Here is a 19475-nt window from a genome sequence, read left to right as displayed (position 1 = left end):
TATTTCTGGAACTTTTTTATCATCTCCCTTACTTGCTTCTCCTTGTTTTTGTACGTAAACTATAGTTAGATTTACCTGTGATGGTTCAGTGCGTTGATTAAATAAATAGTGTTCAATAGAAATGATAAATAACACCCCCTCCCGAAGTTACTATCACACATAGATATTAAGTTATATATATCACATATCAGCTGCATTACTGATCGAGTCATGACTCTCTCTATATATATTAATACGTTTTCAAAAAACATAAAAAAGGATAAAACCGGGTACGGTATTGCAACATTTACATAAAAAGATTAACAGTCCTACACTTTTACCATTTTGTTCACAGCAGAAGGTAAGTTCAAATTTAGGTAATATTTATATGTGTAAATGTAAACGAACAAGTATTGATTTACATGTTTTAAACCCTTTAAAAGTTAAGTACATCTTTTCTGTTAGGGGTTTTCTAATAATAGTATATTTTATAATTTTGATCTAAACGACAATATAGGGATGATAAGCAAATAATAATGATTACATAGTTCTTTGTCAATCTACGTAGTTGAATTTTTACTAATAATAGGCTTCTGGTTTTAAAAAAATGCAGGTCAAATAAGCAAGTGAGTGTGGGGGTGCAGGGGTTGGGGTGGGTGGAGGAGGGGGGGGGGGGGGTAAAGGAGGACAACCTCATTGAGCAGGATTTATATACATTTTTTTAACACTAGAAAGTGGTTGTAATTGGTTATATAGTGTTCTTGGCTTCATTTATTTTAGTTTTGATGCAAAAAAAAAAGAACATTTCTAGACTGGGATATTGTTATTCGTTTTGTCTGTTTAGTAATTTTTATCGTTTATAGATGAAACCATTAGTGTAATTAGATGAGATGGGGAGAAGGAGACGACGGTCGTTTAATTATGTGTACAGGTCAAAACGAAGAAGAGAAAGGAGTCCTTTTAAATGCCTAGAGTATATACAAAAAACTAGTCATACAAATAGCAATGAATGGCGACACAATCATCACAACAGTGGTGACACTTGGATTGGAAATTTGGGTTGGGCAACCGAGGAAAGGGAGGAGTTGTTATGGATGTGGACTCCAAGCAACCTTCAAAAAGTTGATAATACTCTCGAAAAAGAGAAATTAGACAATAGTGACATAAAATGGGTTATCCAAAGTTTAACGTCTGAAATTGACAACGAGCTGGAACAAGTTTGTTCAGTTATTACAAAACATGACTTTTTCCGAAGATCTGATGTATTCGGAAATATTGTAGAGAGTATTAACTCAGATCATCAGGATATAGATGACTGGTTAAAAGACCTCGTAAAATTGGTTGTGTCGGTCTCAAAGCAAAGTAATATCAAAACAGTGTACACTAAAACAATTTTAGGACTTTTTTCCTCCCTTCTTTTGCCAACAAAATGCAGTAATGACCCTTTAATCGAAGATGAGATAGGCAATGCCTTTGAGAATCTGAAAGTCAGAGAATGGTATGAAGATCTTCAAGATGACAGCCCTTCAAAGATACACGTACCCGGTCCCCTAAGAGCAATATTGCATACTTTGATAACTTGGCTAATATTACCAACATCTGAAATGGTTGACAAAGATGAACACCCTCCTCTGTGGCCACGCGACTTGCGTGCTCCATATCGGGGGCCTGTTCATTATTTAATAGAACAGTTCAGTCTATTTCTGGAAGATTTCATTGCTCCTCTACGTAGAGGAATAAAAAACTATATGAACTACGTACGATCGCAAGGAATGCAAAGCTCATTTAAAGATGAAAATATTCGAGTATATAGAAGAGTCCGCCTGCTTGATAACAAATGTATCCATGGGTCAGGCGTGTGTCTTGAAGTACAGTTTGATACCAATACAATGAAGAGAGTGCGCTGGGATTCCTGTAATTTTTTACAGTACGGGAATGTAGTTTGTTTAACCTACGATGATTGCCCAGAATTAGTCTATGCATTGATCGCTAATCGGGATGTACAACAACTTAAAGATGGAAAGATTTTCCTGAAAGTACTCAATGAAAACCCGCAAAGTCTCGGTAGACTAAGAAGGAAACAACAATCTCGACTCGTGATGATTGAAAGCAAATCATTTTTTATGGTATACAATCGCACACTTGAGTCATTTCAAAATATGGCTTTAAGAATGCTAGAAAATAATGAAAACATTCCATTTGCTAGGTATTTGGTAGATCTAAACACTGACGTTAGGGAACCATTATACACTCGGGAAAAGAACTTTGAATCAACAGGAGTTGACTTTAACTGCCTCGTTAAAATCAAGAAAGGCACATCAAAACAGTATAAAAAAATACCAATACTGGATGTGGAGAAATGGCCAACAAGAGAGGAAATGGGTCTCAATGAGGATCAATACAACGCACTCAAGAAATGTTTGACGAAGAAAATCGGTATTCTCCAAGGTCCCCCTGGCACAGGAAAAACTTGGATGGGTGTGCGGATTGTGGAATTTTTATTAAGCAACTTCAGGAATTTGTTTACGAATGAAGAAAGCCGGCCAATTTTATTGCTCAGTTATACAAACCATGCACTTGATCAATTTTTTGAAAAGTTGTTGGAACTAGAAAGTATTCAACGTATGCTGGCAGGAATGTCTCGTTTTAAAATACCTTTTGTGAGAGTAGGAGGGCGGTGTGAAAATGAAAAGGTTAAGGAATATTCATTAAATGTACAAAGAAAGAAAATAAAATATTGGAGCGACAATAGAGCGGAAATGCAAAAATCTCTCAAATCTGTCAAGTTTATTGACACACTTCTTAGTTTCCTACAAGAAGGAATTATATCGGCCGATTTCCTAAAATCTGAGGAAATAATATCGTCGGACCACTACTCTTCCTTAATACAAGTTCAGTCCGTATTTCCTCCTAACAATGCTAATGATAGTTTACTTGCATGGTTATTTGAAAACGGAGTTGACTACAACCAGACAAACGAGACACCAACAACCAACAAGACAGAACTAACGGAAGATGACTTGTTTTTACAGGAATCTGAAAGAAGAATCTTAGACGACGATGACAAAAGTAAAGTCGACGAAAATGAAAATTTAAAGGAAATTTCCCCCTTATTTCTTCTCTCTAGCATAAATTCTCCGCCTAATTATCTGCTTGATAATATTCAAAGTAATTATGTTGCCATATTAAACTTCGTTCGTAAAATGCTTAGCAATCCCGATGATTGTATTTCGGATGAAATGATGAGGGGAGTCGATGACGTCTGGGATTTGTGTCATAAAGAACGTTGGAGACTTTACAAATTTTGGATTCGAGATATTTCTTTCAAATTTTCAAATCGTAGAAATAGGCTTGTAAAATTATTTGATGATTACAGCAAAGCTGTTGAAAATGAGCGGTTTAAACAAGATTTGGGCATTCTAACTTCATGCTACATGGTGGGTATGACAACCACTGGTGCTGCAACAAATATGAATCTTCTGAGAGAAATACAACCACGTATTGTTGTTGTAGAGGAAGCAGCACAAGTTCACGAACAACACATTATTGGATGTCTGACTAAAGAATTGCAACATCTCATTTTGATAGGCGACCACCAGCAACTCCGTCCAGCAATGAACAATTATGATTTAAAACGATCTCATAAAACAGATGTTTCATTGATGGAGAGGTTGGTGATGAATAAGTTCCCCTTTCACTGTTTGACTTATCAACATAGAATGAGACCTGAGATCTCCCGAATGCTGACTCCAGCCATTTACCCAACACTCAAAAACCATTCGTCCGTCTTATCGTACCAAAATATCAAAGGTATGAAACATAACATATTTTGTGTCAATCATCAAAAATTTGAGAATCAATCGGAATTTTCTACAAGTTATACAAATGATTTTGAGGCTGATATGATAGCTCAGCTTTACAAATACTTAATATTGCAAGGATATTCCAATGCAGATATCACCATTTTATCTGCATATAACGACCAAGTTAGAAAGATCAGAAGGAAAGTGACTGAAATTTCGAAAACAATTAGAGTAAGTGAGAGAAGGTTGGAATCAAGAGTTCATATCACAGCGGTTGACAATTTTCAGGGAGAAGAAAATAGAATAATTCTGCTTTCACTTGTAAGAAGTAATGCGGAATGCAAATTAGGTCATCTAGGTGATCCTCAAAGAATATGTGTTTCTTTGTCAAGAGCAAAAGAAGGATTATATATTTTTGGAAATTTTGAAATGATTGATAATCGCAAAAATATGTTATGGATGGAAATAATAAAAACTGCGAAAGAAATTGGCGTATTTGGTGAAAACATATCTCTAGTTTGTCAAAATCATCCAAAAACAATCACAAAAGTGTCCACTCCTCAGGATTTTGGGAAAGTTCCTGATGGTGGATGTACTGAACTGTGTGCAACCCAGCTGCAGTGTGGACACGTCTGTGAAAGGCAATGTCACGGTGATGACTCGATTCACAACCTTCTATGTCAAAAGCCATGTTTGAAGATAGTATGTGAAAGTAATCATCCTTGTCCAAAAAAATGTCATAAAGAATGTGGTAAGTGCATGACAAAGGTGATGAAAAAGTTTGATATATGTAAACATGAAGTTGAAGTTCCTTGTTTTGTGGATCCTGCATCTACTCCATGCCCAGTTAAGTGTACAAAGACGCGGTCATGTGGACATCCTTGTACCTTGAAATGTGGTCAGAGTTGTGATAAATTACCATGTACAGAGAGATGTTTGGAAATATTATGTGACAGTGGACATCCTTGTCCAAAGAAATGCCATGAAGAATGTGGAAAGTGTATGACAAAAGTGATGAAAAGGTTTGATTCATGTGGACATGAATTGAAAGTACCTTGCTATTTAGATCTTGCATCTATTTCATGCCCAGTTAAGTGTACCAGAACACGACAGTGTGGACATCCTTGTACTTTGAAATGTGGTCAAAGTTGTGATCAAGTTCCATGTATGGAAACGTGTTTGAAAATGGTATGTGATAGGAAACATCCCTGTCCGAAAAAATGTCATGAAGATTGTGGGAAGTGTTCGAAATTGGTTACGAAAAAGTATAGTAATTGTGGACATGAAAATGAGATACCTTGTTGGATGGATCCTGCATTTGTTCCATGTAAAGCCGAGTGTACCAAGAAACTACAGTGTGGACATCCTTGTACTTCAAAATGTGGTCAAAGTTGTGATGATGATCTATGTAAAGTTATGATACAGAATATGCATCCACAATGTCGTCACATAACAATAATTAAATGTTACAAAAAAGATGAATATATCTGTCGAAAAAAATGTACAGAAATTCTTGAGTGTGGACATCCATGTCAAGGGAATTGCCATGCGTGTTCGAATGGTAGATTACACGTACCCTGTAAAGAAAAGTGTACACGTACACTTGTTTGTGGACATGCTTGCAGTGATTTTTGTTGGAACCCCTGTCCCCCGTGTTCGAAAAGATGCGAAAGAGGATGTGTGCATAAAAGAAACGGCTGTAGTCATTTATGTAAAAATCTGTGTGAACCATGTGAAGAAATGTCAAATTGGATTTGCTATGATGAATGTGAAAATGAATTTCGTAGTAGTGAAAAGTGTCATAAAGACTACGTCCGGCCCCCTTGCAATAAACGATGCAAGAAATCATTGATATGTAAACCTAATCACAGATGTATTGGATTGTGTGGGGAAAATTGCCCATCCATCTGTAAAAGATGTGACAGGAAAAAACTAACAAATATCCTTGGAGAAAAAAGCGTTGATGACTCGCTTGTCGTACAACTCATAGACTGTGGACACATATTTATGGTCGATACAATGGATGAGTATATGCGTTTGTATCCAGAACATTTCATTTTGGACGAAAAGATGGCATTAAAAACATGTCTTGAATGTTCGACACCCATAAGAAGTAGTGGGCGATACAAAAACGTCATCAATCAAACATACAGTGATATTGTGGAAGTAAATCGGAAATGTAAAGTTGAAACAAACAACTTGTTTTTGAAAAAGTATAAAATTCAGAGAAATGTCCTCGATAAAGACATGCCACTCAAAGAACGGATTGCCTGTTGCCGCAACAGATATGTTAGAGCTGTTTGTAAAAGAGTCTTGAAAAAGTTATGCCGAAGGTATAAAGCGATTCTTGCAATGGATGAACAATATAATATTAGGGAAATAGCAAAAACTTACAATGTTATATTTGACTGGATTTTTCATCATTCAAATGTTACTTTTGTTCACGAGGAACTCGAGCAGTTGAATGATGAGGTGGAGAGATTTTCGATGTATATTGACCTTGTGTTACTGAAACATGTCTGGGAAATCATTCTACTTCAAACCGAAAAGGATCTTATTCAATATCATTTATTGAAACTCCGATGCCCAGATGGCGATACCTTTAACCGTGGCGATGTTGTGTCAGCTCAGGCAGTATTTGATAAGATACGAGAAAAGCATTGCCTGTGGATGCCTGTTAGAGAAAGAAGAATGTCATTCAAAGATGTGGTTTGCGGAAAACGAGGAAACTGGTATAAATGTAGCAAAGGTAAGCTTTATTATGACCTTAAAAGGAAAGATGACTTTAGATAGTACTTGTGACTGAATTATATTTGATTGGATCATGTGTGGAATACTACAGTGTAAATAATACGTATGAAATCTTTACCAGGTCACATCTACCTGAGCGAAGTTGGCGGTTCAGTTGATGATCCAAGATGCCCTGATTGTCTGTCACCTAAAGAAGATGGTCTACCACTAAATGAAGAAGAGATGGAGGTGGCTTGAGGCACGACACGGCTTGTAAGCGGAGTTACCGTTGTTTTTTTTTTTTTAGGAATAGTGGCGAGGAAGTGGTTTGTAAATTCGATTATCGATTATCTTTTGATTGTTTTATGCATATCTATAGATAATAAATTTAAACTAGATATCATTTGTACGAGATTTAGTATCACAATTTTGTACAATTAAATATTTTGTAGATTTGATTCAGAGGAACAGAATGTATTCAATATGTATTCATTGTTGGTTTCAGTTCATTTAAAGAGAAAGATTTATCAATTTTTTCATGACAAAACTATATCAATGATGCAAATCTGACAAATAATGATATTGCATGTAAAGAAAAGAACCGTGTCAAAAAACAAATCTTGATTTTTTAAGTTTTTATTTTTCTTGGTTTGTATCTGAGTTACTTCTTTTTATCATTTTAAACTTTGTAGCTCCTGATGTTTTATATTTTTGTTTTCTTGTACTTTCAGGCTTTTTTTTGTGGTAAACAAAAACAATAGTATACAGAGTTGTTTCTGTCGGTACGTCTTGTGATTTTTGTATTCGATCGTATGTATCATATTGTGTCAAATAAATTTCACAGGGTGATAATCACATATTTCAAATTTTATCCGGATGTAATAAAGTTAGCCAGTAGTAATAGTTTTGTTGCAAAATTCAGTAATGTATCGGATGCCACTTAATCGTCGAGTTTCAGTAACGTTGTTTTAGTGTCACGTGACTGTCTTGTAGACATTGTTGTTTCCTGGGATGAGAGTGGTAAAACTGGTATTTGTGTGGCGTGGTTGCCGAGTATGCATGTGTGACTGTTGATATGCATACCTTTGCACTAATTGTGCTATTCATTCTATTATGTTACCTATTACGATATGATCTCCTGTGAGACATACCTCAGCAGTTTTACTTTTGATTCCTCTGATAAGGGATAATTCCGTATTTATTTTAATAATTTAAAGTAAAACTGTGTGAGTGAGTTTGATCTTTATTTTTAGGTCACCTTTATTTACTTAACGTTTCTTTAATAATCAATCTTTTGAACTTTCATCAAATGAGTTACGCTATGATGGAAGACCCCAACACATTATTTTAAACTTTGTGGCTTATTTTAGTTTTCTTGTTCTGTAAGGCGTTTGTGAATTTGTATCTTTCAAAGACAATGAAAAACAGGAATGTTTCAGATTGATTGATGACCATCTTGGTTTGCTGTTTATTTGACAATACTTATTTTCGTACATTGCTAAACGGGTATGTAGAAAATATTAAATGTATTGATTGGTGACATTGGAGAGTATTTTTTGACAATACTTTATTCCTTTGTATTGCTAAAGGCAGTATTGAGAAAATATTACACACTTATTGCTTTGTAGAACATATGAGTGTGATTTTTTTTTTAAAATCTTGAACATTAAATTTTAAAAGAGTGTGCCTTGATTTTGTTAATAAAAAAGTTTGTAGTGACATGCTTGTACAGAGAGGATAATAAACAGTCAAGTCTTAATCGGGTACAGGATGTAAGACAACCAACGGATCTGTACTATATTGATCTTAGTAGATGATCAGTAGGTTTTGGTTGATTGAAGTTTAATAAGGAAACAAGTTATAAAGTTTTACTATCATTTCATTAAATATTCAGTAAAAGCAATAGTGACCCATTAAAGGCTTGATGATTTTGAAACAGGTCACTTATATAGATATGAAGTGCACTGCTGGTTTCGTCAATTTATCAACTGTTATTCTATGATGAAATTATAAAAATAATTAATGAATAGGTCCTAAAAATAAATATGAACAATGATAAATATATGACAATTATCGGTGTATAAATTATATTCCATGAATATAATTTTTAAAATATTGAATAAATGGATTGTAGTTTTAAATTAAAGTCCAGTCTTTATTTATTATACATTTACACATCTTTTACTATCTAACAATGTAAAAATGACCAGAGACACCTAAATACTTTTAAAACAAACATTGCAGCCGGTGATCAAAATGTACACAACATGAAAAGATTGAACTATGATATGCATTAGCTATTTAGTTTAATATCCTGCAATATAAATACTTTATAGCAACAAATAACACTAAATTGTTTTATTTTATTTTTATTTTACAAATATAACAAATAAACCACTGTGGTTATGCGAACAATAAACAGGTTTGATAAGGTAGATTTTCTGGTAGCTGTAGAACCGTAGCGCTACGGGAAATTCGGTTTGACAGAAAAACTGCAGTTCCACCCATAAAAAATAGCTGTATCTTCAATCGCACCAAAAGTTTCAAACGGTTTAATTGGACTTTTCAAAATAATAAAGGAATATATTGTCTTTTAGATCATTATTTTCTATGGATAATATAAGATCAATAATGAAATAAAATTTCTAGATTTAATGAAAAAGTATCTTTTGTAAAGACGATATTGGTTTATATCTGCGTGGTGATTTGCTTGTTTTCTGACATATCTAAGCAGTATTTATGTGGCAGTCATTACTTTCGATGTTGACTAGAAATTCCCCTGAAATTCTACAAAAGACTGCTTCCTTTTACAAGAAAATCTTAATTCAGTGTTTACATGATAGATAAATCTTATTTTAATTTGATTGTAAAAACCGATGTACTCAGCTGCCAATTAAACACTACACAATATTTAGAAAGACTGATGGCTTGGATAAATGGGTATAAAAAATTATTTGGATACACAGGGAGTTCTTGTAACGCAAACCTGAGCAGAGGGGAAACTAACATCCAGACATATATGAATCGGAATTTCTCAAAAAATCACCGACAGCGCTTTTTTTGCTTATTTATTAAAATAATGAGTAATTCAAAGGTGTCAATATATTTTTTTTTTTTTTAAATAAAAAAGTATCTGTAATAAATGAAATAACAATAGCATCACAGAGCGGTAGATATGTTCAGTTATACAAAATTATATATATATATATATATATATATATATATATATATATATATATATATATATATATATATATATATATATATATATAATTCAAAAATAATAAATATCCAGATTAAAATCACAAATTGATCCTATTAACCGCAAACGTTTTCGCCATTCCTGGCTCTTCAGGCAGTTATGTACAAATGACTAATATATAACGTAGTAACGTCAATAAGCAAAAGTTCATTGTGACGTCATAATAATGTTAAAGTAGCAGAAATTTAGAGTCACAGAGCAAAAGGGCACTAACATAATAATTGCAAATATTACAAATGATTCAATTATATCACATGCATATAATGGATTTTTCACTGAGTGCGATTAAGTTTTGGTTTAAATAATTTAATAAAGTGGTCTTCCTTGGCTAAGCGCAGTATTTCATTTTCATTTGGAAGTTTATAAAATGGGAATAGGGTAAATTTTCCCTGGCCGCATTCAGCAAAATGTTCACAGCATGGGGTATTACGAACACTCGGGTCTTTAATCTGTTGCTTGTGGACACGAACACGCGCGTTTAGTTTCCCCGTCTGTCCAATATAAAATTCTTTGCATGTTGGGCAAATAGCACAATAAATAACATTTTCCGATTTACAGTTATATTATACTGAAACCTCTTTGTGAATTATTACCTAGTTATGTCAGAGATAATATGGATTTTCTGAACTATATTCCTGAAAGTGTTGATCCTAAAACAATTCTCGTCAGCTTCGATGTTATTAGTCTTTATACTAACATCCCACATACATTAGGACTAGAGGCCATAAATTACTGGATAGACAGACATCCGAACACTCTAAATGCTCGGTTCTCAAAAGAATTTATACTTGGAGGACTAAAATTAGTTCTGGAGAATAACCACTTTCACTTTGACGAGGAATTCTTTTTACAAACAAAAGGTACCGCTATGGGGACTAAAGTTGCGCCCACATATTCTACGTTAGTAATGGGGTATTTAGAGAATACACTTTTTGAAAGAACATCAGAAGTGTTTGATGCCGAACTTAGTACCTATATAGGATCCAATTGGAAACGCTATCTTGACGACTGTTTCATTTTCTGGACTAAAGGGGAAGACGACTTAGAGAAATTTCATTCTTTACTAAATACTTTAAATGAACCAATACAATTTACGATGGAGAAGAGCGACAAGGAACTTCCATTTTTAGATCTACGTATTATAAAAATTGGTTCATGTATAACAACGGATTTATAATGTAAGCCCACGGAAACACACCAATATCTGGATTTTAGATCATGCCACCCTTCCCACACAAAACGCAATATTCCGTTTAACTTAGGACGGAGAATTTGTACAATTATCACAGACAAAACCTTACGATCTAAACGTCTGGAAGAATTAAAAATATATCTGCAATATATCTGCAACATTAGTCTTTCTAAATATTGTGTAGTGTTTAATTGGCAGCTGATATATATATATATATATATATATATATATATATATATATATATATATATATATATATATATATATATATATATATATATATATATTCCGAGCAATCTCACCTCATTATTGAAAGAAAACCGATTCTATACGAATTGACAGGACTTAAAACTACACGATTCAGTTATTACCACATTATCCATCTGTCGAAAACTTAAGCAACCTATTATAAACAAGAACAGATATGGGTTACCCCTATCCAAGATATTCGACTTTTAAATTACTTTAATTTTCACTGTGCTTAGCAGATCACTGTTAAAATCAAAGTTAAAATCACCGAACTTGTAAAGATAAATGGCGAAAATAGTTCTTTCATGTCCTTGCGTCACTAGCATATAGTGCACACATCCTTAAATAGAGTTTATACAAGTGCGATCAGAAATGTTGTTGCATAACCATTCCGTCATTAGAAAAAAGAAAAGAAAAACACACTCATACACAATACATAGTTAAAGAGATTATGTGATAACTAACCAACAATAATCATGGAAGTAATATAATTATTGTAGTAATATAAGCAATATTCATTAGTGAAAAATTGTCAATCGAAGAATGACCTAGTAAATTTTCGTGAAAAAAACTGAGGAAGATAGCGGAGGAATATGAGTACTTCACATTTATTTTTCTTGAAAAAAGATGGTTTTTTTAAATAATTTTACGTTAATTTTGTTTTCTTTCACGTATAAATATAAATTGATATTCTAAACATTGGTTGTAATGTTGTATCTGCTGATCATAAATGGAACTATATTTTTCAGCGCTTTGAAGGTATGGCGATCATTGTATTAGCGGTTTATGGATTTTTCTGAAGTGTCGTTACCTTATTCCTACAAAAATCCCCAAAAAAGCATTTTAATGTTTAAATAAATAAAAATAAAGAAGTTTAAAAATTATAAATGTAATAAAACGATGTTATTACATTTATATTTTTTTAGATTCTTTATTACTCTCTAGATATCGACCTACAGAATCAATATTTTTGGGAAAAGTTTGAAAAACAACTGATCAAAATCATGGGTGGTCAAGAAATCAACCATTAAATCTTCTTTAATGTTTTAGATCTGTTTAGTTATCTATCAGTAAGCAAAAAAATCTATTTATTTTAGTATAATTTAATTTTGGTTGTAACGCACTTTCTGATTTGCTAAAAAAATTATTCTATAACGTATAAATAATGTTGCCTACGTCATAGTAAGACTATCGTCAAAAAAGTATCAATACGCCCGACGTTACGTTTGAATTTTGTATAATTTTACGTCATTTTAAAGGTAAAATGACCATTTTTATCTAAAATGAATAGTAAAAAATTAAATTATAAGCAATGAATTCGATATTTATTAGTTTTATACGATATAAAATGGTTTTGGGAAGTTTACGCTTTTTTATAAACCGCTCCAAACCGTTTTATATCGTATAAAACAAACAAATAATGAATTCATTCCTTAATTTGAAATTTGAAAACTTTGCTATATCTTTACACAGACTCATCTTCTGAGGAGATATACATGGTCTAAACATGGCTACAACCATCCAGCCCTCTAAAGTATGTTGTATCTAAGTTATTTTTTTTTCATTTTAACTTGATTGCCGATAGGTGTTATCAAAGACATTTATAGACTGTCTACTCTGATAAACGTCAACAGTTATATTCGAATCGGAAAAAAGAAACTTGAGTTCGAAGTTTATCGTCATTGAATTCATTGACAATATCAATTTTGGAAGCGTATAGTCATTTGACTTTCCTTAGCACAAAAATAATCCGTTATACCTATAAATTATTCAGTAATTGCTAATAGTATTAGTAGTAGACTCATCTGACTCTGGTGATTCAACAAAACCAAAAACATTTTATTCAACCGCAATTCGTAATAAATGTACATATCAAGGTTGCAGTAACATCCTTTATTTTTTAACAATAAATTAACAAAAATGTACAGTAACTTCTGGCCATTACTTGTTCATTCCAAAAATTATCTTAAAATTTAAATTTAAATTCAAAATTTATATCGTGGATATAAGAGAAGACAAAATGAAAAAAAAAATTAAAACGTACCACCCTTTTCGTTAGAAACGCAGTAGATTGTATTCACTTCAAAATCAAAGATATACATGTAGCATTTACGGCCACCAATACATATTACATAATCCTCAAGTTTGTATCCAAGACTGAATCAATTATTTGCCGTAGGAAAATAAAGAGGCCTAATCTATTTATGTATTGAATGTGTTCAAATATTATCAAGCGCATGTGTCAATGACAGAATGTACTACGATACAGATGCGTGTTTGAATTTAATCGGCAATGTCAAAATTTAGAGTTAAAAGCTAGGATTTTTCAAGAAAGATAAAAATTATTCTTTCGTTTGAAATCCTATTGATTAATAACTTAAATGAGAAATCAATATTCTCCATCACATTTAACACTGTCTGCAATTTCAATATTCCAAAAGACTGAAATGATTCTACCTTGTATCAACTTGTATAGTTCGAAATGCCTGTCAAATATTTGATTGTATTTTCCCTGGAGTTACGATAGAGGTTTATTATTATGATTTTCCATTATATTAATACACTGTTTAGATGCTTTGTGATTCTGCTATTTCTTTTGTTTGTTTGTTTGTTTGCTTTTTTTTGGGGGGGGGGGGGTGCCTTCTGTTCCGATAATTTGTACGGAGATAACTTTAAAAGTTGAGTTTATATCTCATATTTGTACAGTACAAACTCATTAAGTTAGTACATGTATAGGTTTCGATATAGATTCAATGAAACGCCCTGAACACAGTTCAATGAATTGCAATTTTACGTATTGATTCCATGAGATTTTTAAAAATGGTATGGCGGCATATTCATGCAGAGATTTTGATATCCGTCAACTCCATTATCTTTACGTTTGTGAGTTGTCCCTTTAAATTAATCGGTTTTGTTTGATTTTCATAGAATTTATAAAGATATTGAAAAAATCCCCATGCAAAATAAGAAAAATATACAATACATGTCTGTCTAAAAACTGTCATGTGAATTAAATTATACCTCAGATGAGCTGCGTTAGTTATAGAAGTCTACGTTTTCTGAAAAACGCAAGTGAATAGAGTCTTTTTAAAAAAATCATTTTTTGTTCCAAAGAGTTTTGCCAATCCTATATTTCAACATTGGACACCGCTTACGGTAAGACTACATCTGATTTAATAATGATGATAATAGCAACTTATAGTTATATCGGATAATATTTACAAACCACCAATTTTTTTTTTGAGAGAGATCTGATATTTTAATTAGATTAAGAGAAAGAAAACCTGTCACAATATTTTTTTAAAAATGAGAGTTTTAAAACAACAATTATCGACTATAAGAAATAGTATGACAAAATGAAAAATGACAAAAGTAATATTATCAGATTTCTAAAGGCTAAATTTACAATTTCTTAAAACAATAAAACTTAAATTAAGTGCAGTAGGTTTAACGGGACATGTTTATTTTGGTTTTTATTTTTAAAATCCCCAGCGTCACCATTAAAATGATGCAGAGTTTAATGTCCCTTTAAACATAACATGCTTAGTCGTTGAGTACTGTTGTTCTGCCTTTTCATAAAAACAACAAACCATGACAGTGTGAGAATCTGTACTTTTTCTGGCCTTTTGACAAAATTGCAAATACTTCTTCTAGCTTTAGGTTTTTTATGTCAGTTACACTTTTTGGCATATATACGTTCGTGTGTGTCGTATTTGTTTTCTAATTTCAATGGACAACTGTAGCTTTTGTATATTCAGAACACGTTACAATTCCAATAATACCAATTTTTCTATTAAAAGTATTAAATTTATCTTACAGTCCAAATCAAAATGGAAACATATATTTCAATATTTTTGTTAAGATAGATCGCATGATATTTAACTTTAAAAAAAAAGTTTTGTTATTTTAAATTGATTTAATTTAATCTGTGATTTAATAGTATACAGTTGTTGACTGGGGTCGAGGGCAACAGTTGATCTGTCGGACCGGCTCGCAAACTGTTGCCCAAGGCCGAAGGCCGCGGGCAACAGTTTGCGAGCCGGTCCGACAGATCAACTGTTGCCCGAGACACAGTCAACAACTGTTTTGTTATACCCCTTCTAATCAATAACACGTTTTCCCGGAATGTGACGTCACCGGTCAACAGTCTTTTTTAACAGTCGATTTTAACAGTTCTATCTAACAGTTCCAGTCCAACAGTCAAAATGCTGGACTTTTTTTCGTATAGAGTTATATAGTAACTGTTTTACAGGGGTATAACAATAGGAAATATATCAAACCTAGTTCGATTTATCGTTCAGGTTAATGACTAAAGAATGGGGAAAAGGAAGAGAACATGGTCGGATAATTACCAAAGCTGTTCAAAACGATATCGAAAAGAAGAATTTACAAATTTTCGACAGTTCATTCATGAAGCTCCAGATGCATTGCGACAAATCAAAGATACAAAGCGTGTCTGCAGTCATAGGGAATTATTGGCAATATTACAGTCATGCACTCAAGAAACGTCAATAAAAATGGTGGACTGTTCAAGCGAACTAACAAAAGTTGATAGCACGCTTTATGAAAGGAATAATTTAGAGAGTGGTGATATTATATGGATTATCAATATCTTAGCATCTGTAGTTAATGACCAGCCGGAGCAAGTGTGTTCTATTATTGAAAGAAGTAACTTTTTTGAAAGATCAGATGTTTCAGGGATGGTCTTAAAAAGTGCAGCAACAGACTGCTATAAATTAAAAGGCTGGACAAAAGACTTTATCACTTTATTGGTGTCTGTACCAAGGCAGTACACAAATCAAAACATGTTCTTTAAAACTATTTTTAGACTTCTATCAAAAACAGAATGCATTAATGATTCTTTAGTAATAGAAGAGATAATAAAAGCCTTCAGAAATCTGAAAGTCAAAGGGAAGGATATTCAGGATGACAGCCAAACACAATTACCAGCACCTGGATGCATTGAAGACATATTGTGTGATTTGATAACATGGACAATTTTTCCAACAAGAGAAATGGTGGTCAATGACAAATATCCGCCACGGTGGCCGCGCGACTTGAAAACGTTGCGTATTCCCTATGTAAATTCCGCCCATTATCTAATGGAGCAGTTCAGTATGTTTCTGGAAGATTTCATTGGCCCACTGCGCAAAGGGATCCAGAACTTTATTAAATACGCACAGTCAAAAAAACCACAAAGCAGATTCAGGGATAAAGATATTTGGATTTATAAAGGAGTTTGTCTACTTGGTAACAAATGCATCGAAGGTTCGGGCGTTTGTCTAGAAGTGCAGTTTGATACCAGTACCATGAAAAAAATGCGTTGGGGTGCCAGTAAACGTTTGCAATACGGAAACGTAGTATGCTTAACCTTGGATGATTCTTCCGAGTTAATATACGCACTAGTTGCTAATCGGGATCTGAAACAACTGACGGAAGGAAGAACCTTTCTGAAAATACTCGAGGAGAATCCAGATATCATACATAAGTTTAGACGGATGCATACATCTCGACCTGTGATGATTGAGAGCAAATCATTTTTTGAAGCGTACAATCACACGTTAAAATCTTTGCAAAATTTAGCTATGAAAATGTTAGGCGGGAATGAAAACATTCCTTTTGCCAAATATTTCGTTAACCTCAATTCTGAAGTTTTGGAACCACTTTACATGCAAAGTAAGAACAATGAAGAAATCACATTAGACTTTTCATGCTTAGTGCACACCGAACAGAACCTCCCTACTTTATATAAAAAAGTACCAATTTTGGAAGTTGAAAAATGGCCAACACGACAGGAAATGTGTCTTAATGAGGATCAATATGAGGCACTCAAGAAATGTTTGACGAAGGAAGTTGGTATCCTTCAAGGCCCACCAGGCACTGGAAAAACTTGGATTGGAGTACGGATTGTGGAATTTCTTATAAATAATTTGAGAAATATGTTCGACAGTGCAGAAAGACGGCCAATTTTATTGCTTAGTCACACAAATCATGCACTTGATCAGTTCTTTGAGAAGTTGTTGGAATTGAAGAGCATTAAATGTATTTTAGCACAAATGGGTTATAGGAAACCGTTTGTGAGAGTAGGACAGCGGTGTAAAAATGAACAAGTAATGGAATATTCAATAAATGCACAGAGAAAGCAATATAGGCAGAACACTAAATATTGGACTGGTACGCTGGAAAAAATCTCTAAAATCTGTGGATTACATAGACACTTTACTGGCATTCTTACAGGAGGGTATAGTGTCTTTTGATTTTCTAAAATCTGAGGAAATTATATCACAGAAACATATTTTTTCGTTGACACACAATCCGTCCTTTGTTCCCAATAACAATGGAATATTAGCTACTTGGTTAGGAATATATGAGAATGGAGTTCGATATCATCACGGAAACGAAACACAGGCAGTGGATAGAACAGAAATGGAATTAGACAATATGTTTTCGCAGGAAACTGAAAGAAAATTCTTGGACGATAGTGACAAAAATGAAGTTGCAAAAAGGAATGTTTTAAAAGCCATTAGTCCTCTTTTTGTTCTTTCCCGCTTACATTCTCTGACAAATGAATATCACATGCTCCAAAACAGGAAACGCACTGCGTTTGTATATATACGTAATATGCTTAGAAATCAGAATGACTTTATGCCTGATGAAACGGTGAGACGTGTAGAAAATGTTTGGGATTTGAAATACGAAGACCGTTGGAGACTTTACAAGTTTTGGATTCGAAATATTACGTTCAAATTGAAAAATCGTAGGAAGCACATCGTAGAATTATTCAATGAACGTGACAAAGCGTTTCAGATTGAACGCTTTGAACAAGATTTAGAAATCCTAACTTCAAGTTTAATGGTTGGTATGACAACCACTGGTGCTGCATTAAATATGAAACTTCTGAGAGAAATACAGCCACGTATTGTGGTTATAGAGGAAGCAGCGCAAGTTCACGAACAACACATTATTGGATGTCTGACTAAAGAATTGGAACATCTCATTTTGATAGGCGACCACCAGCAACTCCGTCCTGCTATGAACAATTATGATTTAAAACAATCCCATAAAACGGATGTTTCATTGATGGAGAGACTGGTGATGAACAACTTTCCTTTTCACTGTTTGACTTATCAACACAGAATGAGACCTGAGATCTCCCGAATGCTGACTCCAGCCATTTACCCAACTCTCCAAAACCATTCGTCCGTCTTATCGTACCAAAATATCAAAGGTATGAAACATAACTTATTCTTTATGAATCACCAAAATTTAGAGAATCAAACGAAGTTTTCTACAAGTTATACAAATGACTTTGAGGCTGATATGATAGCTCAGCTTTACAAATACCTAATATTGCAAGGATATTCTAACGCAGATATCACCATTTTATCTGCATATAATGATCAAGTTAAAAAGATCAGAAGGAAAGTGGCTGAAATTTCACAAGGAATTCGAGTGAGTGAAGAAAGGTTGCTACAGAGGGTTCAAATCACAACAGTCGACAATTTTCAAGGGGAAGAAAACAGAATTATTCTGCAATCGCTTGTTCGAAGCAATAAGAAATGCATATTAGGTCATCTTTCCGATTCTTTGAGAATTTGCGTTTCATTGTCAAGAGCGAAAGAGGGAATGTATGTTATTGGAAATTTTGAAATGCTTAATAATGGCAGCGATGGTTTATGGAAGGAAATGATCAAAAAAGCAAACGAAAGTGGGATAATTGGGGAAAGCTTGTCGCTAGTTTGTCAAAATCATCCAGAAACGATCACCGAAGTGTCTACTCCTCAAGATTTTGAAAAAGTTCTAGACGGCGGGTGTATTGAGCCATGTGTAACAAAACTGCAGTGGGGGCACGACTGTGACAGACGATGTCACGGCGATGAATCGATTCACAACCTTCCATGTCAAAGGCCATGCTTGAAGATCTGTGATAGTGGACATATTTGTCCAAAAAAATGTTACAAAGAATGCGGTGATTGTATGACAAAAGTGATGAAAAAGCATCGGACTTGTGAACATGAAGTAGAGATACCTTGTTGTAGAGATCCTTCATTAACGTCATGCCGCTTTGATTGTGCCAGAGAACTCCGATGTGGCCATCCCTGTACCTTGCTATGTGACCAAAGTTGTGATGATTGCATTTGCAAAGTTTTGATAAACATTGTTCCCACACAATGTCATCACAAAACAAAAATTGAGTGTTACAAAAAGGATAGATATATCTGTCAGAAAAAATGTACAAAAATTCTTCCATGTGGCCATC

At 33.6% G+C, this 19475-nt stretch overlaps 1 protein-coding gene and 1 pseudogene across 2 annotated transcripts; both read left to right on the top strand.

The window, feature by feature from the left end:
• The first annotated feature begins 215 nt into the window (after positions 1–215).
• On the top strand, positions 216–8196 carry LOC128166702 (NFX1-type zinc finger-containing protein 1-like). Of its 2 annotated transcripts, none has more exons than XM_052832019.1 (3): positions 216–340; positions 843–6531; positions 6655–8196. In XM_052832019.1, exons 2-3 carry the CDS (start codon positions 870–872, stop codon positions 6768–6770), a joined length of 5778 nt encoding a protein of 1925 aa, XP_052687979.1. In that variant the 5' UTR covers positions 216–340; positions 843–869; the 3' UTR covers positions 6771–8196. The 2 variants fall into 2 exon arrangements, with proteins under 2 accessions (XP_052687979.1, XP_052687978.1); XM_052832018.1 differs by having other exon boundaries at positions 251–340; positions 824–6531.
• Positions 8197–15185: 6989 nt separating this feature from the next.
• LOC128166281 (NFX1-type zinc finger-containing protein 1-like) lies at positions 15186–19145 on the top strand (annotated as a pseudogene).
• Positions 19146–19475: the final 330 nt, after the last annotated feature.

This window comes from Crassostrea angulata, chromosome 10, assembly GCF_025612915.1.
Source record: "Crassostrea angulata isolate pt1a10 chromosome 10, ASM2561291v2, whole genome shotgun sequence".
In the NCBI taxonomy this organism is placed as follows: domain Eukaryota; kingdom Metazoa; phylum Mollusca; class Bivalvia; order Ostreida; family Ostreidae; genus Magallana; species Magallana angulata.
This window is presented reverse-complemented; position numbering and strand designations above follow the sequence as displayed.